Genomic DNA, 21,911 nt, shown 5'->3' with positions numbered 1-21,911 from the left:
GGAAACTGAGGCTTATAAAAATTTGAAGACTTGCGGTTACACAGCTAGGAATTCAAACCCAGTTTTCTTGGTTCTGACACCTGTGTGCCTTCCACTACATCATTTTTTTAAGTTGACTATATCGCCATTCATATTATATTTTTAATAAAATTAATAATAAAGTAGCTAGGTAGCTGTATGCACCCAGTCCCTTCTTGAGGATTATCAGGCCTTATTCAAGTATGGGAAACGCTGAGCCAAAAATTCCTTCCCGGGAGACCATCTGGGCCTTCTTTAGCCAATAGAGAGAAAAAAGAAGGTAAAGCCCAGCTCTGGGAGTAGGAGGCTCTCTGGCTAAGACCCAGCTTCAGAGAACTGAAGACCAGAGAGAGCTTGAGCTCTGGGGAAATTGTTCTTCCTCCCTCTGGCCATTTGACTATTCCTCCCTTCTCCTCTCCTGTCTTTTCCCTCCTCTCTTGCCCATCCCTCTCTCCTCTCATCTGAAGACTAGCTCCTTCTCGCTTTTTTCCCCCATCCTTTATATCCTCCGTTTTCCTTCTGTTCTCTTTCTTTCATTCTTATCCATTGTTTCTCTTCCTTCCTTCTCTCTCTTTTTTTTCCTTTTTCACTGACTGTCTTTTTCTCTATTTTGTGATCTCATTCTTTTAAGAGCCCCATCATCCCACTTGAACCTCTTCTTTCTCCCCCGAGTTCTGAGTCCCAAGCTCCTCTTTATCCATAACAATGTTTCTCCTTCATGTCTCTCTGCATATAAATGTCTGGTATTATTAAGAACACACTTCTGGAGTTTATTCACAGTGGAATAAACTCAGCATTTACAAGCAACTGAGCCAAGATTTGAACCTGGGTTTTTCCAATTTTCTGTCTCCCAATCTATATCACCTTCTTTCCTTAGCTCTTCTACTATTTCTCTCCAGATCTCTTTCCTAATGATCTCTTTCTTCCTTCTCTCTCTCTCTCTCTCTCTCTCTCTCTCTCTCTCTCTCTCTCTCTCTCTCTCTCTCTCTCTCCTTTCTTCCCTCTCCCCCTCTCCCTTTCCCATCTCTCATCTTTTCTTTTTTTCTCCCTTCCTTTTTGTCTTTTCCCCTTTTTCTCATTACTTTCCCCCTACATTCCTGTTGATTCCCAGCCCACCCTTCCAGTGGTCAGTCAGTCAATCAACGAGCATTCATTAAATACTTAGTGCACCAGGCACTGGGCTGAATGCCATCTCTCTTGCCTGCCAGTGACTAGGAGGCAGAGCAGCCATGCACCTGGATCTTGACTCTCTCTGAGGTGCCACACTTCAATCAGGAAAAGCCCTGGGCATTGTGAGCATCAGAAATAAGCTGTTTCAGTCTGTCTAGACTAATGCTGATCAAACTCAGGTGGTCTAGCCAAGTGCTGTCAAACTCCAAACGGGGCCACTAACCCAGACATAAGATCTCTGCTGGCGGCAAATGGACTTAGAAAACCACATAGTAACATTATCTGTGTTCTGTTGTGTTCTTATTTATTTGGTCAAATATTTCCCAATTAGATTCTACTCTAGTTTGGGCTGGACTTGGGAGAGTTGTGAACAGTGTTTTGGACCCCTCTGGTCTAGAGTATGGTGTCCTCGCCATCCTCACTCTTTGCCTTCTATTTTTTATACCATATTCCTTGAGGGCAGGGCCTGTTTTGACACTGTCTTTATATCCCAACATTAAGCACAGTGTTCTAAATTTCTGTTGAAACAAAGGCATGTGATAGAATGATCCCTGGACTCTGCCAACCAAGCTCCTAAACTTAGCTCTACCAGTAACTATGGGCCCTGAGCAAGCCATTTCCCCTATCTGGGCCTCAGTTTCCTTCTCAGGAAAATGAAGAGGTTGCCCTTCCAATGTCCCTCCCACAATTCCTTCTTTCTTCTGGTACCCCCTTCCGTTGCCAGGTCTCTCCAGAGCCAGGAAGCCCTGGAGACAGATTCCAATGGCTCATATTTTACCTATTTTATCCCATTTTAATCCAGTGAGGGAGGTATTGTATTATTTCTACCATCTCCTTATTTTTCAGATGAGAAAACGGACTCATGAAGGTTAAGGATTTGCCTAGGATCCCACAACTAACACCTCCCTGAGGTGGAATTCAAACCCAGGTCATTCCCACTCAAAGTCCAAGGCTCTACCCAGTAAGCCATACTACCTCCCCACCTGGCTGAGAATCCATCCTCCACCATCATACTCCAGGTCACAGCTTTGAGGCTCAGAGGGAGGGATTGGAGCTATTGAGGGGCTGAGTGGATCTGGCTGTGCCAGATTTCTCTTTCTCCCCCTTACCCTCCCTCTTCTGGAAGATGAATGGGAGCAGGGCAGCCACAGCAAGCCAAGCAGCTGCATTAATTGTCCACTTGACAATGGTGATAGAACAGAGACTAATCAATGCCCCCCTGTCTGGGCCTGGCACCTGGTTAGCGCAGGGGGAGCTGCCAAGATTTGCCTGGCATGCATCACCATGGGATCTGGCTGTTATCTGAATAGTCACTCTAGGGAAATGATCCAGGGTCATAGATTTAGAACTGGAGGGGGCCTCAGAGGATGTAGAGCTCAACCCCCTCATTGGATCTCATTTCATTCTTACAACAACCCTGAGAACAAGCTGCTAGCTTTGTACCCATTTCACAGAGAAAGAAACTTGAGGTTTAGATAAACTATAGAACTTGCCCATGGTCTTACTGCTAAGTAAGTGCCTAAGGAAGTCTTCCTGACTTAAGGTTCAATAAGTACCAAGAATCCAAGTTGGCTCTCATGAAAAGTGTTGCAGTCTCATTAGTAGAACCCAGGTCCAGAACCAAAGCTGGCCCTGAGTCCAATTGTAGAGTCATTGGATGTAGTTTTCAGGGGTTTCCCTTTTTACCTTTCTGTGTCTTATCCCCCAGACCTCTTTCTACCCTTCAGACCCTATGCTCCTCCCTCTCCCCTCTCTCTGCCTCTCTCTCCAGATCACTGACTTCTCCACCAAGAGCTGGTTGAAGGGTCCTGCTGCTTGCATGCCTTCACTGGCTGTCACTTTTTGTTCCTCACCTGGAGGGACCCCCTGAGCCTCCCCACCCATGTTCAATTCCCTGCATTCAGAGGTCTGCCTCTGACATATCCCATGTCTTGCCCCCTTTTCCTGTTATGGATGCCCAGGCATAGGGATCAAGTGGCAGGCGGGCAGAATTTGGGATCAGAAGAACTGGGTTCACATCCTGACTCTTAGCAGTAAATGCATGACTTTGGTCAAGTCATATACCTTTAGTTTCCTCATCTGCAAATGGGGATTGGGCTTATGGCCTCTCTGACCCTTTCTAGCTCTAAATCAATTATCCCCTTACCTCTAGTTCTCTTTGTTTCTTCCTCCTGCTTCCCTTTCTCCATAAAAATGGAGGCAGCTGGATACCATAAGTGCTAGAGTCAGAAAGGCCTGGATTCAAATCCTACCTCTGGAATTCCCTGTGAGACAAGGGTCAAGTCATCTCTAAAATGGGGACAGTAAGGCCTGTATTACCAATCTCACAGGACTAATGTCTCTACCAATAAACATTTATTAAGTGTCTACTGTGTTCCAAGCACTGTGTTTGGCACTGGGAACACAAAGAAAAAAACAAAATATCCCCTGTCCTCAGGGAGCTTACATCCTATCAAGGAAACCATGTTTCAGGACCAATGCTAAGTAAGTACAAGGAAATTTCAGGAAGCAGCTGATGACTCCAGGAAAGGCCTCAAATAGGAGGTGGAAGATGTACTAAATCTTGAAGGAAACCAGGGATTACTAAGAAACCAATATGGGTAAGGCAAGGTCATGCCTGGAATGAGGCACTGCCTGTGTAATGTCTTGGAGGTGGGAGATGTGTGAGAAGCAGTACATCTGACTGTACCATTCATGAAGGAGAATAATCTGTAAGAAATAAGAACTTGAACGTTGAGACTTTGCAAACTTTAAGGTGCTAGATAAAGGTCAATGACTAAGAGTACATTTCTGGGGTTTATGCACAATGAAACAGGCTCTATATTTGTGGAGACCTTGAGCTTTGAGCCGGAAGGGACCTTGGAGATAATCTAGTCCAGACTGAGGAACCTGCGACCTCGAGGCCACATATGGCCCTCTAGGTCCTCAAGTGCAGCCCTTTGATTAGATTCAGTCAAAGGGCCAAACATGAGGACCTAGAGGGTCATATGTGGCCTTGAGGATGCAGGTTCCCCAGTCCATCCTCTCATTTTACAGTGAAAGAAACATCCCCAGAGAGAGGAAGTGATTTGCCCAAGTGACAAAGTCAGGATTTGAACCTGGGCCCTTTAGGCTCCAAAGCCTTCACTCTTCTCCTTGGACCACACAGCTTCCCCATTAGCTCAAAGTTTTGAGAGAAGTTCTGTGAGGACTTGTGAGTTGGGAAGGCTTTTAGTATAGTTCCAACCAAGGACCACCAACCAGCCTGCAACCTGAGGACCAGCTCAGTGCTGAGGGACAGCTCCGAGTTGGCTCCAAAAGGGTGAATACTTTGACCCCAGCTGCTCCTAAAGGTGATCCATGAAGTTATTAAGAGATTGGATGGGGCAGCTAGGTGGCACAGTGAATAGAGCATCAGTCCTGGAGTCAGGAGGACCTCAGTTCAAATCCAGCCTCAGCCACTTAACACAAAAAAACTATCTGTGTGACCTTGGCAAGTCACTTAACCCCAATCGCCCTCCAGAAAGCAAAAAAAAAAAAAAAGAGAGAGAGAGAGAGACTGGAAAAGAGAGTCATGGTTTCTCCATGTATGCAAGTAGGGAGAAAGATTATACAGCTTCAAAAATAATATGACATACATATACATGGCTATAGTTCCTCAGGCTAAGCTTGGCCTAGATAGATGACTAGTAAATACATAGACAGACAGACAGACAGACAGACAGACAGATAGATAGATAGAGTTGGTTGGGGGCACCCCAATAAGTGACTTGCTGAGTTTGTTTAAGAGGTGAGACGTGAAGCTGGGTCTTCTGCCTCCAATGTGTCCACTCCTTGACATGCCTCTTCCCTTCTAAGGGCCCCCGTCCCCTTGTGGCTCTGTCTCAGGTTCCTGGGCCTGGTTCTTTCTATTTTTTTCCTCCCAACCCCTTAATGATTTCCTTCTCACCATGTGCTGCCCCTGCCTGAAGGTGTCGGAACAAGTTTCAGTAATTATAACTATGCCCTGGAAATCCCCTCTTAATCTTCCCCTTAAGTGAACACCCGAGGTTAACACATTTATTCCAGGGAAGCTGTTCCTTCAGGCTTCGCTCCCACTCCCCCCGACAGCTCCCTCCCTCAGACTTTCTCCTCCCTCTGTCTTCATGTCTCCCACTCTCTGTTTGTCTCTAGTTTTCTGTACGTGGGTTTGTAATTCTGTATGTAGAGATTTCCGAGCTGAAAAGGGCTTTAGACACCAGAGTCCAAATGCCTCATTTTATAGGGGAGGAAAATGATGCACGGGGAGGGGGGGGGAGGATTTGCTCAAAGCCACCTGCGTTTGTTTTTTCCTGTCTCTTTCCTGGTCTACCTGGGAGGATGTAGTCTAAAATGTTCAGGTCTGATCATCCTATGATCCAGGCAGAACTGCAAAGGACCTTAGAGCTCATCTGACCCAAACTGTCAGGAAACTGAGGCCCACAGAAGACCCTAGCCAAGGCAGAACATGATGTGAGTGATAGACCTGGGATTTAGACTCATTCTCTGATTCCATATATAATGGAGAAACATTCATTAAGGGCTAACTGCCAGTGACAGAGATTCAAAGGTCAAAGCCAAATTGCTCCTACCCTCAAGGAGCTTAAACAACCAAACAAATACAAAGTACATCCAAGAGAACCTTGGCAGGGGAAGCTGAGGGACCAGGAAAGGCATCGTGTAGAGGGGGATGATTGAACTGAGTGCTGAAGGGATCCCTAGAGGCAGAGGTGAGGAGGGGGAATTCTAGGCATGGAGATGGGAAGTGGATTGTCCTATGGAAAGAAAGCCAATGTGGCTGCCCTGTGGAGTGCATGGAAGAGAGTCAGGGGAAATAAACTCAGATTATGAAGTGTTTTAAATGTTGATCTTTGATTCTAGAGGTAATTGGGAGCCATGGAAGTTTATAGAGTAGGTCTTTCCCTTTCCTTCACTGAGGCTATGTCTGTTTCTCCGCTGTTCACTTCTGTGTGTCTTGGTATGTCTGTCTCTATAATAGACATGCTTCATGACTCCTCCAGTTGTAGGAAATCCCTGTAGTCACCCCCACCAAGACAAATCATAACCCACATGACTTAGTAGAGAACTCTAAGGCTCCAAGCTAAGATAATATGATTCTAATTAGATAAGCATCTAAGCCTAGATATTAAGATGCTAAGATCAAGCTAAGCTGGCAGATTATACAGTGGCAAGAACACTTCCTCTGGTGTACCTGCTTCAGACCCCTCTCTGATGCTTGCTTCCTGGGTTACCTTGGTCCACTTAATTTCCCTGAGCTGCAGTTCCCTGTGAAAGATCAGGTTGGACTAGATGGCCTGAGAGGACCCTTCTGGCTCCAGCTCTGTGATCCAAGGGACTTCCTCAGAAAAGCCAAGTGAATTGCTGAAGATTATACAGCCACTAAGTATCAGAGATAGGGTTGTAACCCAGACCTTCCTTACCTTGACCCTGTACACCATTGTACCTTTACAGACACATATATTACATACATTTCTGATACTTCAAAAAGTTAATAATTTTCTCTGTGGGAGCAAACTCCCTCCTCCTACAGATATCAGTCTCTCCCTCCTTAATAGCTAATTTAATGAGTTGCTATGACTCACCCCCACCAGAAAGAAAGAGAGAAAGAAAAAGGAAGGAAGGAAGGGAGGGAGGAGGGAAGAAGGGAAGGGAAGGGAAGGGAAGGGAAGGGAAGGGAAGGGAAGGGAAAGGAAGGGAAGGGGTAAGAGAAAGAAAAGAAAAGGAAGGAAGGGAGGGAGGAAGGAAGGAAGGAAGGAAGGAAGGAAGGAAGGAAGGAAGGAAGGAAGGAAGGAAGGAAGGATGGATGGATGGATGGATGGATGGATGGGGGAAGAAAATCACCACTTGGTAGCTAGCTAGTCTTCTGATGATATCCACGCTTACTAGGTTGGTCCTCTGAGGACAGATACACAGGCCATGAAGCATTTAAGAACTCAGGCTCATCTCCTGTGAAGAAGCAGGGAAGGAGGGATTTAACAAAAGATAACTCTTATATATCTTGTCCATATTTGTACTTAGATCTAGTCTTCTCTGTCACCATATCTGCCCATTTTCTAATCTCTCCCCTGCTCAGATGCTCACTATACTTATTCTATCCTTTAATGGTCTCTTAGCCTTCTCCCTTCTGTTTCTCCTGTTTCCCATCTCTCTAATCTTTCTGTCTTCTCCTTTTCCTCAGTTGCCCTCGCCTCATTGGGTCCTCTCTCTCTCACACACCCCACACAGACACCTATCTTCCAACCCCTACCTCCCTCTATCCCTCCTACCCTCTCCCACCCTGGCTGTCCATAGAAAGACCCACCTGATATCTTTCTTTCCTGGGAAAGCTGGATCTGAGTTCTCAGGATAATTCACTTTCTGTTTCTTCATCAATATGCAAACTATTAAATATATCTTTCATAATTATGGTTAATTTCATAACCAGCACCTTAATTGGCTGGGTCTGATGGGGAAATCTTGCAAGGAGACAGAGCAGAAATATTTTGACGTGATCTCTGCCAGCCCCATTGTGTTATTTAGAGACTGTGTGTGTCATATAGAAGAAGTTGAATTCACACCTGAGAGGGGAAGGAATAATAGCACTTCAGTCCAGGTGCTATCCAGGTGTGCTAGAAGGTTCAGGAAACAGATTTTTAGCTGCATCATCTTCTAATATAATTGAATTGTCCCCCAATCTCTAGCCTGTCCCTAGTCTTACCTTGACTGCCCAAACCCCATTCATTTTTGTTGTTTGGTCATTTCAGCTGTGTCTGACTCCATGACCTCATCTGGGCTTTTCTTGGCAAAGATACTAGAGTGGTTTACCATTTTTTTCTATAGCTCATTTTACAGATAAGGAAACTGAGGCAAGCAGGGTTAAGTGACTTGCCCAGGCTAACAGCTAATAAATGTCTGAAGTCAGATTTGAACTCACAAAGATGAGTTTTCCCAACTCCATGTCCACAGAGTGCTGGACCTAGAGTCAGGACAACCTGAGTTCAGATGGGGACAGGATAGGTACTAGAGTCAGTGTAGGGATGGGAATCAAGGTAAGGATGGGGATAGGGCAGGGGTGGGGAGTTAGGACTGGGACAGGAGATAGGGTAGATTATGGGCATTTGTTGCTGTTCAGTCATCTCTGACTCTTCATGTCCCCATATGTGTGACCCTGGACAAGTCACTTAACTGTTTGCCTCAGTTTCCTCATCTGTAAGATGAGATGGCGAAAGAAATGGCTAAGTTCTTCGGTATCTTTGCCAAGAAAACCCCAAATGGGGTCACATAAAATTGGACATAACTGACTAGTAACAAATGCCCATACCTACCCTATCTCCTATCCCAATCCTAACTGCCCATCCCTACCCTGCCCCTATTCTTACACTGATTCCAATCCCTGTCCTGTCCCCATCCCTACACTGCTTTATCTCTTCAGTGATCCCATATCCCTGTGCTCTCCCCATCTCTATACACTGACCTTTCTGTTCTTACACTTCTCCGTCTGTCCCTACAGTGCCCCATCCCTACATGAATTATCCCTCCCCATTCCAATAATGATTTCTCTATACTTACCTCATCTCTACACTGACCTCCCATCTCTACAATGTTTCCCATCCCTACATTCACCCCAGGCCTCTAACTCTCTTTTCATCTTAACCTGATATCCTTCTCTACCCCACCATCCCTACACTGACCCCAAATTTACCCTGCCCTCATCCCTACACTGACATACATCTCTACACTGGCCACCAAAATTAACCCTGCTCTCAACCCCACCTTGGTCCCCAAATTTACCCCAACCCCATTCCTATACTGATTTCTATTTCAACCTTGGTCCACCAAACTTGCTACGCTAACTTCCTATCCCTACTGGCTTCACTTGACCCTGAATTCCCACGAGACCCATAGCACTTGACTGTGGCTTCTGGCTTGCTGTCTCCCAGCTAGGGCTTTCACCCCGCCCCCCCCCCCATCCATTGTATCCAGATTTTGTTCTCCATGGTCTAGGTGGGGCCAGATTCAAAGGGGTGCTCAGAGAAAACATTTGCTCCCGGTAAAGCAGTGCCTGCCAACCATCTTACCAGCCTCATAATATTTTTAGCCCTTGGCCTTTCTCAGTTGTGGCCAAATGCCAGGGGGAAGGCATTGTCTTCACAGGAGAAAAGGCCAGCTCTCCTAACACCTTCCATAGATTATCCCCAAAGATGAGGTGAAATTCACTTTTTACTTTCTCACCCTCATGCCTCTTTTGTGGACAGCATCTCCAGGAAGTCTGGCTTCTTCCTTTACTGGGCTTATATTGAGGCTCTTTCCAACCTTGATTTCAGGATTCATGGGAGAGGAAAAAAAGACAGAAGTGGTCTGGGTAGCATCTTCATGGCTAAAAGGACAGTTGGGATGGCCTTTGCATGTACTTTCCATGGGAGAAATAAGATCATGAGATCATAGATTTAGAATTATAAGAGACCTTTAACGGAGGTCATCCCATCCAACTGGCTCATTTTACAGGTGAGGAAATAGAGACCTATGAAGGTTAGATGACTTGCCCAATACCATACAGCTTATAAGTGACATTTAAGTCACTTAAATGACAAAGCCTGGGTTACTTGAAACTTGAGAATTACATTTGTTTAATGGTCAGGAATTAGATGCAGAAAGACCCTTGGCTTTGGAGTCAGAGAACCATGGTTCAAACTTCAGGTCAGTGTGACCTTGAGCAAAGTCCTGGCTTCCCTTTGCTCATCTGTAAAATGGGAGGTTTGGGAGAGGTCATCTTCCGGCTTTAGACTCCCCAACCCTATGGTCCTCTGAGGGCTGCATTTAAAGATTCTGAGGAAAGATCACAGTCTTGGAGAGGCAGAGGACCAAACCTTTCATTTTACAAGTGAGATGGGGCAGGTATTATAATCTCCTGTCTATAGATGGAGAGACTGAGGGTTGGAACAATTCTGGGACTTCACCCACTGTAATGCTGCTAGCTCGGCCAAGGGAAACTTTGGTCTTTAAATCCCTGACGTCCAGCTGGGATGCTCAGCACGTAATTGGTGCCAAGTAAATACTTGTTGAATTAAATTGAATTGAATACATACAGAGGGCCTCAGAGGTGATTCCCTGGTCAAAGTCTTGCTATACACACACATGTGCACACACACACATATGCACGCATACACACATGCACACATGTACTGATTCACCCTTTTGAGGTTGGCAGGAGGGGTCTCAGGCCTTCCTGTCCTCTTGGTAAAGGCAGCCCAAGTTCCCTCCCTTCCTCTCTCACCCCCCAAGGGCACCTGTCTCAGCCCCTGAGCTCAGATGTTTCCCAAATGAACTTGCTGCATTATTCCATGAAACAATAATAGCAAATTCATGCCCTAGAGCCAGGGTGCAAATAATGTGAAATCAGACAAGCGAGGGATGAGGAAAGAAAGGGGAATTAGGTATGGGCAGGCTACATAAATAGGGGAAGACAGGGAGTCTGCATTCTTTCTCTCCTCCTCTCTCCCACCCCTCCTCCCTTCTTCTTCATCATCTTGGATGACCTTCTCTCCCTCACTCAGGTTCTTGCCCCTTAACCTCAGGGCTAAGATTAGCTCTTCTGGGGTAGCTGAGAAGAGGGAAGGGAGGGCTAAGTGTTGAGATGCTGCTGTGCAAGGTGCACAAGACATATAGGCAAGCCCTGGGTTCAAATCTCACCGTGACACTTACTACCTCTGTGACCTTGAGCGAGCCTGGCTTCCCCTCTCTGGGCCTCATTTTCCTCCCCTGTAAAATGGCCTGAGAGGTCTCCCAGTTATAGATCTAGGATCCTCCAGTGTGGGTTTGAACCCCAGCACTGCTATCTACCTGTGTGTCTTCGCCACACTTTGTACTTCCTTCAGCCCCCAGCTCTGCACACATTAGGTGCTTCATAGATGTCAAATAAATCTTGTGGCTGCCCTTTGGTATGGTACAAGCCAGCTTAGACCAGTGAGGGAAGAGAAGGGGACCTGAGGCAAGGTATGCAAAGTGCTTTGCAGACCCCAAAGTGCTATATTATTGTGAAGTAGGTGTAGCAAAAATAATAAGGGCTGTCAGTTTAGCTAGAACTCGGAGAATGGGCTGAGGGCCAATGTGAGCCAAAGATGGAAAGATTGGAGGGAGCAGGTATCAGACTGGGGAGGGCCCCTCCTCAGCTCTGATGTTCTCAGTTCAATGTTCTAAGGTCTCTCTGTCATTCTATGTTCTAAAGTCTGCCTCTAACATATGTTCTAGGCTTCCTGTGTTCTCAGGTCTCTCCCAGATTTGATCTTCTATGTTCTGAGTTCCATCCCACCTCTGATGATCTATGTTCCAAGGGACTTCCCATCTCTAACATTCTGTATTCTAAGGGCCCACCCAGCTTTGACATCCCATATTCTAAGGTGCCTTCCAGATCCGTAGGATTGCTTCCTGTTCTGACATTCTGTATTCCATGTTCTAAGTCATCCCCCTCTACACACACACACACACACACACACACACACACACACTCACTCACTCACTCACACAAAGATATAAGAAAATTAATGTGAACACATTAGGTGAAAAAGACAACCATTTAAAACCACATTCCCTGATTATGGGGAAAAAACATTGGAATTTTCTTTGGTAGTCAATGGAAACCATGGAAAATATTTGAATGGAGGAGTAAACCTGACCAGATTTTTGCATGAGGAATGGATTGTAGTTGGGAGAGAGTAGAGACAGAAATACCTGTAAAGAGGCTACCTTAACATAACTGGCAATAACTGGCATTAAAGTTGGCCAAGCCTTTTGTATATGCTTTGCCATTTGATCTTCTCAATAACTCTGAGGTAGATGCTTTTCTTGTCCCCAGTTTACAGATGAGGACCCTGAGGCTAGAGGAGGGCAAGTGATTGGTCCTGGGTCACACAGCTAATGAGTGTCCAAGGCAGGATACAAACTCCTGTCTTCCTGACTGTATCTGGCAGTCCATCCTCTGGGCCACCTGCATCCTAGATAACCCAGGCAGGTGTTCATGAGGGCCTGCATTAGGGCGGTGACCAGAGGAATAGAGAGAGGCTAGGGAAGATGTGAGAGATGGGGGATGTTGGGGGGAGAGCATTGAGGGGCCTTGGTAACTGATCAGGCTCTAGGATTCTGAGTTGAATATCAGACTTAGGGGCTTGAAGGGACCTCAGAGATCATCTAGTACAACCAAACCCAATTTAAAGATATGGATATTAAGACCCAGAGAGGTCAGATTTAGAGTCTTGCCCAAGGTAACTCAGTTGATAGATGAAAGCACTGGGACTCCCCCATCTTCTGACCTCAGATCCCATGGTTTCTCTCCTGTGCCACACTGCCGCCCAGGGGAGAAGACAAGAAAACCCAAATGGCTCAATGCCTCTTTTAGGCTCCCAAGAGAACAGCCCCAAAGAAGCATCTTTCTTGCCTCCAGTAGAATTCCAGACCAGAAAAAAACTCCAAGCATAACATCAGTCCTAGGATCTGACTCCCTTTTCCAACCCTGAGATTTTTACTGCTTTTGTATTTATTGGTCCAATTTTGAAAACCTGTGCCCTCAAATGAACCCCTTCAGGGGGGCAAGTATCCAAAATAAAGCTCTGATTTAAATGCATAAAGCAGCCTCCAGAGCAGCAGCAATTAGGAGAGTAACCAACGTTATAAACAGTTCCAGGCTGTGTAAACCCCGCTGAGAGACCAGGCCAGTTTGGACTGGAGGTACAGACCTGCCTAAATGGACACAAGACAGCACCACTCCGGTGTCTGTGAGGACTGTGTAACTACAACAGTGGGGTGGCAGAAAGAAAGCCCCAGGCCAAGAGCCAGCACACCTGGCTTCTGCACTGGCTTTGGAACCCCCTCACTCTATAACCTTCGGGAAGTCAGCTCTGTCTCTCCAAGCCTCAGTGTCCTAATCTGCGAAATCAGAAAGTTGGACGGCAGGAACTCAAGGCTCTCTTCCAGCTCTGGAATTTCCCACCCAGCTTCATGTTCTCTGTCCTAATATGTCTCTCATCTCTGTTAGTCTAGGTTCTAAGGCCCTTTCCCACGGTCACCTGTGTTCTGAGGTCTGGCATTCTATGCTGCATATCCTTAGGTCCCTCCCAGCTCTCACAGTCTGTTTTAAGAGCCTTCTAAGCTCTGACAGTCAGTGATTTGTGGTCTAAGGTCCCTTCCAGGTCTGACTGTGTTGTGAGAGAGAGAGAGAGAGAGAGAGAGAGAGAGAGAGAGAGAGAGAGAGTGCTAAAAAGTTAAGGGACTTGCCCAGGGTCACATGGTTAGTATGTGTCAGAGGTACTACTTGAACCTAGGTCTTTCTGGATCCAGGGTCTTGTCTCTATATTCTCCAGGCAATGTTAACCTGCATAAGAGGCAGAATAGGACAATGGAAAGGGGACTGTATTTGAAGTCAAAGGATCTGGGTTCAAATCCTGATCTGCCTGATGATCTTGGGCAAGTTAGATCACTTTGGATCCTAGGTCCTCATTTATAAAATGAAGGAATTGGATTCAATGGCATCTAATACCCATCTTGCTCTAAAGCTATGAGCCTGTGACTCCCCAGCTCAGACATCCGTTGTCCTGAGGACCCTCACAGCTCCCACGTTCCATAAGAAAGTAAACTCCCCAATGCTGGGGCTCTGTGGGACGAGCTTCAAACCACACTCTTCTTTCCAGATGTTGGTCCTGCTGTGCTCCAGAGCCACCCAGGATGTCTCCCATTTTCTGTGCTCTTATGTCAAGGGCCTGGAGTATAATGATGCCCTCTATGACTCGAGCATAGTGCTAGGGCACCTGGAGCCCTTAGGCACTGAGACTGAAGCATGAACTGATGTTTCCAAAGCAATCTCAGGTTTGCCGAGAGCTTTCTCTAGACTACTTTACTTACATCTCATGACAACCCTGTGAAGTATGGACTCAGGTATGTCAGGTATGGTCAGCCTCATTTTACAGATGAGGAAACTGAGGAACAGAATTCAAGTGACTTGCCCAGGGTCACACAGCTAGTAAGTGCCTGAGGCAGAACTTGAACCCAGGTCTTCCTGATTTGAGTATAGCCCTCTATTAGCTATGATGTTTCTGAGTCCTGAAGTTGAAAATATAGCACGAGGTGGTTACCTGGGGTGAAAAGCTGCTGCAGAGAACAGTTAGTACATTCACTGGTTCCATATATATGCAACATCAGAAGAATTTATATATATAAAGCTATATACAGTTACAGATGTATTTCTAGAATATATTCATACACACATGTATATAGTTTCATTCATGTTTCCTATATATGAAGTGTGAACAGGATTCTATATATACATATATAGTAACATGTCAATTTATATGCTGTATATAGTTATGTATATCTTTCACAAATGAAATGTGGACAGGAGTACATAGTTATATATTTATATAACATATTTATACATACAGTTACATGTGTTTCACATTATGAAATGTGAATAGGATTATATATAGCCACATATGGTTCCATATATTTATATAATATATAGTTAAATATATAATATATTAAATTTTGCAGGAATATACATAGTTACATGCACATTTTATAAAATACCTATTATACACATATGTAACATATAATAATATATAATACACATAGATTTCTTATAGATGAAGTGTGACTAATATTCTATATGTACATACATAGTTACATCTATATTTCATGTGTAGTTACATATATGTTTCATATATCAAATTTGAGCAGGAATATATAGTTATAAATTCTGTATAAAGTTACATATGTTTTGTATATATGAGATATGTATATATGCATATATAATTACATATATCCTATATAGTTATAGATAGGTTTCATATTTGGAATTTGAATGTTCCATATATTTATATCATACGCGTATATGTAGTTATATATTTCACATATATGATATGTGAAAAGGATTATATATGCATATATAATTACATATATGTATGTACAATATAGTTACACATGTGTTTTATATGTGAAATTTGACAAGGATCACATACAGTTCCGTGTATGTTTATGTGATATATACATGTATGCGATTACATGAGTAGATTTAACATATAAAATGTGAATAGGGTTTTATATATGGACACACAGATGGAATATATCATTATATTATTAATGCATATATTCATATAATATATTGTTAATGCATATATTCATAGATTATTGTTATATGTATTGAGATATATGTATATATATATATATATATATAATGGGATAGTCTTCCATGGTCCTTGGTCAGTAATGGTTTTGAAGAAGGGATAAAGAAAGTGACTAGACTTGTGGGGAATTCCCAAGTGAGGCACCTCCCTCCTCCAACAGAGAAGGCACCATTTTCTGGTAGCTTACAGTATTTGGGAGTTGCCCGGGACATGAAGGAGTGAATGACTTGCCTGAAGTCACATGGCCTTCATATGTCAGAGAGAGGACTTGAACCCAGCTCTTCCTGACTCTTAGGTCTGCTCTCTCTGTCTTCTGGGCTCTAGACTCTGAGCATCTGGGTTCCAATCTCTGCTAATGCATCACAGAAACCCCCACCCATGTAACTTCCCCCCACCCCCACCATGTGACCTCCCCAGGCTTCTTTATCTGCATCTTTCAAATGAACAAATAGAACCTAATCATCTCTTAAGTCTCCTTCCTGCTCTCATTACACACAGGAGTAGGGACAGCAGACAGTGAAGAGCCCAATGTGGCCAGAAGGGAGGGTGGATATAGGAGAGTAATGGGAGATCATGTGGGAGTCAGACTGGGAGGACTCCAGATGCCAGGATTTGCATCCTTGGTAGGTGATAGGGAGCCAATGTGGGTGCTTGAGCCAGGGAGTAGCTGGTGTTATTGAAGTAGTCTACACACGACACTTGGGTGGTGGGAACAGGGCCAAGTCAGACACTTCTACCCAGAAGGCTAAAAGGAAGCCTGGCCCCTGGGGGAGCATGATTCTGAGGATGGGGATGTGACTTTGCCACTGGACTTCAAGGCAGAATAGATTGCCACTGCTCTCTTCTCCCTAGGCTACATTTCCAGCCTCAGTTTCCTTGTCTGTACAAGGAGAGGGTTGTACAGGATGGCCTTGGAGGGGCCGCCCAGCTCTAGAAGCCCAGCTCCATCGGCCGTGCCTGCATGACACGCCTGCCCACCCGGTGCTAAAAGGCCCATTTATCTCTCACCATTTCCAGGCTTCACACCAGAGATGGCCCCAGCTGTTTTTCCAATTACTTATTGATCGCCTGTCAGGATGTTTTCTTTGCTGGTGGGCCACTGGAGCATGTGCAACTGGCGAAAGGGAGGATAAAAGGTCCCCGAGGATTAGGGTCAGGCGGGGATGGAGAAGGAACCATGATGGAGAGGACAAAGAAAAGAAGGACAAGAAGCAACCCAACTGTGCTTCCCGCCCAAGCAGACCCTGCTGTTAACCATCAGGGCGACCTTGGCCAAGTCCTTTCCTGTCCTGTGGTCTCGGTTTCCCCATCTTCAAATGAGAGGCTTGGAGTAGATGCTCTCTCCAGTCCAATCCTGCTCTAAATTCACTGGGGGAAAATCTCTCAATATTGTGTGATTCTGTAGGATGTGGGGGCTGCACTGAGACACCCAGGAGGGAATCCTAGCCCAGTGAGGAAGATAGCATGACTATTAACCAACAAACGAACAGGCATTTATTATATCCATTTACAATGTACCAGGCATCATGCTGGACACTGGGAATACAAACACAGACCTTGGTGGTACAGTGGGACCCCATGAGGGGTGGGGGCCTGAGTACTAATCCTAGGCCTGCAGCATACCACCTGTGGGACCTTGAAATCGCGCCCCCTCCACGGGCCGCAGCTCCCTCCTCTCTGAACTGAGGGGGTTGGACAAAGAGACTTTGAGGTCCCTTCCAAGCTTCAACCTATGGTCCTATGGACCTCAGGAGAAAGGCAGTATGATAATTCCCCCATTTTACAGATAACAATTAATAACAATAGCCAGCATTTAGATTGTGCTTTAGGATTTGGGCAGAGAAAGGAAAGAAAGGAACTTGTCCAGGAAGGGCCAGAGCTCAGTTCGGCCTCCCAGAGCAGCTCAATTTTCACTACTCTATGACAGCAGGAAGTAAAATGGGAAAGTGCCAGGCCTGGAAATGGACTCAGAAGCCATCTGGTCCAGCCCTCTCATGGCACACTTGGGGGTCTGACGTGCAGGGAGGGAAGGGTTATACAGTGAATTGGCAGTGGAGGCAACTTCCCAGAATCATTGCCCCACAAGCCTTCTCACTGTGATTCTGGAGCACTGGAGACGTTGGGGCAGGAGAGGGCAGTGGGCAAAGTATTCATCCCGCCCTCTCCCGGGCTTCTGAAAGGTCATTGGCAACACAGGATCCCACAGAGAGGTGGCAGGGGAACGCCTTCCTGCATGCAGGCAAGAAGTCACACCTTCCCTAGGAGTCAGAGGGAGGGCATCTGCTATTGTTAACTCCCACTAATACAGCACCTAATGTTTACAAATGCAGCAACAACCCTGGGAGCTGGGATGATCTCTCAGGTTCCCTTCTGGCTCTAAATCTTTCATCTTCTAATTATCAGGATCATATTATCAGGGAATAGGGAAAGTGATTTGACCAAGATTGTAGAGAGTGAATAAGTTCCTAATGAGAAGAAGGGAGCAAGCATTTATTAATGTGTGCTAGGCACTTTACACATATTATCCCTAATTGATCCTTACAACAACCCTGGGAAGTAGGTGCTATTATGATTCCCATTTTACAGATGAGAACACTGAGGTCAATGGGATTAAGTGACTTGCCCAGGGTCACACAGTTGGTAAGTGTCTGAGGCCAGATTTGAACTCAGGAAGATGAGTCTTCTTAACTCCAGGCCCAGGGCGCCACACACTCCTCTGATGCCCCTAGCTGGCTTGGACTGGTTGGCCTTTAAAGTCCCTTCTATCTCCTAATTCCATATTTTTTTATACTACCCAAAGCTATAGCCCTTACTCTAGGCAAGTCAGTCACCTCCAGGAAGTTTTCCTCTTTCCTCATCTGGAATATGGGAATACTAGTCACAGAGTCTCTAATTTAGAAAAATTACAAGTCATCCAGTCCCACCTTGTCATTTTACTCCAGGTTAGCTGAAGCCAAGTGGCTACCTTTTCCACTAGCCCCTGTTGACTCTGTGTGGGGGAAAAGAGAGAGCCTCCCCTCAAGGCTCTCTCTCTGGCTTCCAGTCCCTGGTTCATTCTATTGGTCTATGTGGATTTGGGACCACTCCATCTGTATGTAGGGAGTGGTTATGGTGGATGTTGGCTTATGCCAGACTGTGCTGCAGGTTCAATGGACAAGAAGGAGGTCCTGCTCAGGCTTGACCTAGGAAGACAGTGCACACCCAGGGAAAAGAACTACACTAGTGAGAGAGTGATTGAGAGCTAAAAGGCTTCTAAATGCTAGTGGTCATTGTTTCCTGAAGGTGTGGCTCCTCTTCCCCAAGCTGGAGAGCTCCTCCTGGACAAACAAGACAAAGCAACCAAGATTAGGAGAGAAACAAAATGGGGAAAGAAATTTTACAACCAGTGTCTCTGATAAAGGTCTTGCTTCTAAAATATGTAGAGAACTGAATCAAATTTACAAGAGTACAAGTCATTCCCCAATTGATAAATGCTCAAAGGATATGAACAGGCAGTTTTCAGAGGAAGAAATTAAAGCTATCTATAGTCATATGAAAAGATGCTCTAACTCACTACTGATAGAGAGATGCAAATCAAAATAACTCTGAGGTACCACATCAGTTAGATTGACTAACATGGCAAAACAGGAAAATGATAAATGTTGGAGAGGGTGTGGGTATGTTGAAACACTAATGCATTGTTGGTGGAGCTGTGAGCTGATCCAACCATTCTGGAGAGCAATCTGGAACTATGCCCAAAGGGCCATAAAAACGTGCATGCCCTTTGAACCCAGCAATACCACTTCTAAGGCTGTATCCCAAAGAATCATAAAAAATGGGGAAAAGGACCAACATGTACAAAAATATTTATAGCAGTTCTTTTGGTGGTGGCCAAAAACTGGAAATCCAGGGGAGGCCCATTAATCGGGGAATGGCTAAACAAGTCGTGTATATGGATGTAATGGAATACTATTGTGCTATAAGAAATGATGAACAGGTGAACTTCAGAGAAACCTGGAAAGATTTACATGAACTGATGCTGAGTGAAGTGAGTAGAACAAGGAGAACATTGTACACAACACCCACAGTGTTCGATGACTGATTTTAATATACATAGCCCTTCTCAGAAATGCAAGGACCTAAAACAATCCCAAAGGATACATGATGGAAAATGCCAGTCACATCCAGAGAAAGAACTATAGAATCGGAAATGTAGAACTATTTTCTATAGTTCTGTAGTTTCTGTAGTTCAGAACTATAAAGCAGACTATTTTCTTTTTTTGTTTTGTTTTATTTTGGGTTTTTTTTTTTCCTTTCTCGTTCATTATAATTCTGTACAACAGAACTAAAGTGAAAATGTGTTTAATAGGAATGTGTGTGTAGAGCCCTTATCAGGTTGCAAGCCGTCTTCGGGAGGGAGAGGGGGAGGGAGGAAATTTAAGGAAGTGAATGTTGAAAACTAAAAATAAATAATTTAATATATGGGGAGGTGGGGGGAATGAGGGACTAGAGGGTCTGCTCTAACTGCACACCTCCGAACGTTGCTAGAGTTTCTAATGCTGTGCCCCTCTCTGTGTTTGCCTTGGCTTCAGGTGAGAGAGAGGATGATCGCCGGGGACGCTAGCATGCACACCCCCATCCTGGCCTGCTGGCAGCCGATCCTCCTGCTGGTGCTGGGCTCTGTCCTGTCCGGCTCGGCCACGGGCTGCCCACCCCGCTGCGAGTGCTTGCCCCAGGAACGCTCTGTACTTTGCCACCGGAAGCGGTTCATCGCTGTGCCCGAGGGTATCCCCACCGAGACCCGGCTCCTGGACCTGGGGAAGAACCGCATTAAGACGCTCAACCAGGACGAGTTCGCCAGCTACCCGCACCTGGAAGAGCTGGAGCTCAATGAGAACATCGTCAGCGCCGTCGAGCCTGGCGCCTTCAACAATCTCTTTAACCTCAGGACTCTGGGGCTCCGCAGCAACCGGCTCAAACTCATCCCCTTGGGCGTCTTCACGGGCCTTAGCAACCTGACCAAGCTGGACATCAGCGAGAACAAAATCGTCATTCTCTTGGACTACATGTTCCAGGACCTGTATAACCTCAAGTCCCTGGAGGTCGGGGACAATGACCTCGTCTACATCTCCCACCGAGCCTTCAGCGGCCTCAACAGCCTGGAGCAGCTCACGCTGGAGAAATGTAACCTGACCTCCATCCCCACCGAGGCCCTCTCCCACCTGCACGGCCTGATAGTGCTGCGGCTGCGCCATCTGAACATTAACGCCATCCGGGATTACTCCTTCAAGAGGCTGTACCGGCTCAAGGTCCTGGAGATCTCGCATTGGCCATATCTGGACACCATGACGTCCAACTGCCTCTATGGGCTCAATCTGACCTCGCTGTCCATTACTCACTGCAACCTGACCGCCATCCCCTACGTCTCAGTGCGCCACCTGGTCTATCTCCGCTTCCTCAACCTGTCCTACAACCCCATCCTCACCATCGAGGGCTCCATGCTCCACGACCTGCTCCGCCTGCAGGAGATCCAGTTAGTCGGGGGTCAGCTCATGGTGGTGGAGCCCTACGCCTTCCGAGGACTCAACTACCTGCGGATCCTGAACGTTTCTGGGAACCAGCTGACCACCCTAGAAGAATCCGCCTTCCACTCAGTAGGCAACCTGGAGACGCTGATCCTGGACAACAACCCCTTGGCTTGCGACTGCCGCCTACTCTGGGTCTTCCGGCGCCGCTGGCGGCTCAACTTTAACAAGCAGCAGCCGACGTGTGCCACCCCAGAGTTCGTCCAGGGCAAAGAGTTCAAGGATTTTCCCGACGTTCTCTTGCCTAATTATTTCACCTGCCGCCGCGCTCGGATCCGGGACCGCAAACCCCAGCAGGTCTTTGTGGACGAGGGCCACACGGTGCAGTTTGTTTGCCGGGCTGACGGGGACCCACCCCCCGCGATCCTTTGGCTTTCGCCCCGAAAGCACCTCATCTCTGCCAAGAGCAACGGACGGCTGACTGTCTTCCCCGACGGGACGTTGGAAGTGCGCTACGCCCAGATCCAGGACAACGGCACCTACCTGTGCATCGCCGCCAATGCTGGTGGGAACGACTCCATGCTGGCACACCTGCACGTGCGGAGCTACTCGCCTGACTGGCCCCATCAGCCCAACAAGACCTTCGCCTTCATCTCTAACCTGCCCAATGAGAGCGACGCCAACAGCACGCGCGCCACCGTGCCTTTCCCTTTTGACATCAAGACTCTCATCATCGCCACCACCATGGGCTTCATCTCCTTCCTGGGCGTGGTCCTCTTCTGCCTTGTCCTCCTGTTTCTCTGGAGCCGAGGAAAAGGCAACACAAAGCACAACATTGAGATTGAATATGTCCCCCGCAAGTCGGACGCTGGCATCAGCTCTGCTGATGCACCACGCAAATTTAATATGAAAATGATCTGAGACGGGGCAGGGGGCAGGGGTGCCCAGGGGTGCAGGAAGGGACCACCCCAGGCCCCACAGGACATGAAACTTTGAGACTTAACACGGTTCTCTCTCTCTCTCTCTCTCTCTCTCTCTCTCTCTCTCTCTCTCT

General features: G+C 46.3%; 1 protein-coding gene across 2 annotated transcripts in view; it reads left to right on the top strand.

The window, feature by feature from the left end:
• The window catches only part of LINGO1 (leucine rich repeat and Ig domain containing 1), a 206,978-nt gene extending 185,086 nt beyond the window's left edge, over nt 1-21,892 (top strand). For both annotated transcript variants that reach the window (XM_069071554.1, XM_069071553.1), the window contains one exon: nt 19,925-21,892. In XM_069071554.1, coding sequence (XP_068927655.1) covers nt 19,937-21,778 — 1,842 coding nt within the window. In that variant the 5' untranslated portion in view covers nt 19,925-19,936 and the 3' untranslated portion in view covers nt 21,779-21,892. The remainder of the gene's footprint in view (nt 1-19,924) is intronic.
• The last annotated feature ends 19 nt before the right edge of the window (nt 21,893-21,911 follow it).

The sequence above is a fragment of the Petaurus breviceps genome, unplaced genomic scaffold, assembly GCF_028583685.1.
Source record: "Petaurus breviceps papuanus isolate PSGF00001 unplaced genomic scaffold, PetGlider_PUasm1.0 90825, whole genome shotgun sequence".
NCBI classification, from domain to species: domain Eukaryota; kingdom Metazoa; phylum Chordata; class Mammalia; order Diprotodontia; family Petauridae; genus Petaurus; species Petaurus breviceps.
This window is presented reverse-complemented; position numbering and strand designations above follow the sequence as displayed.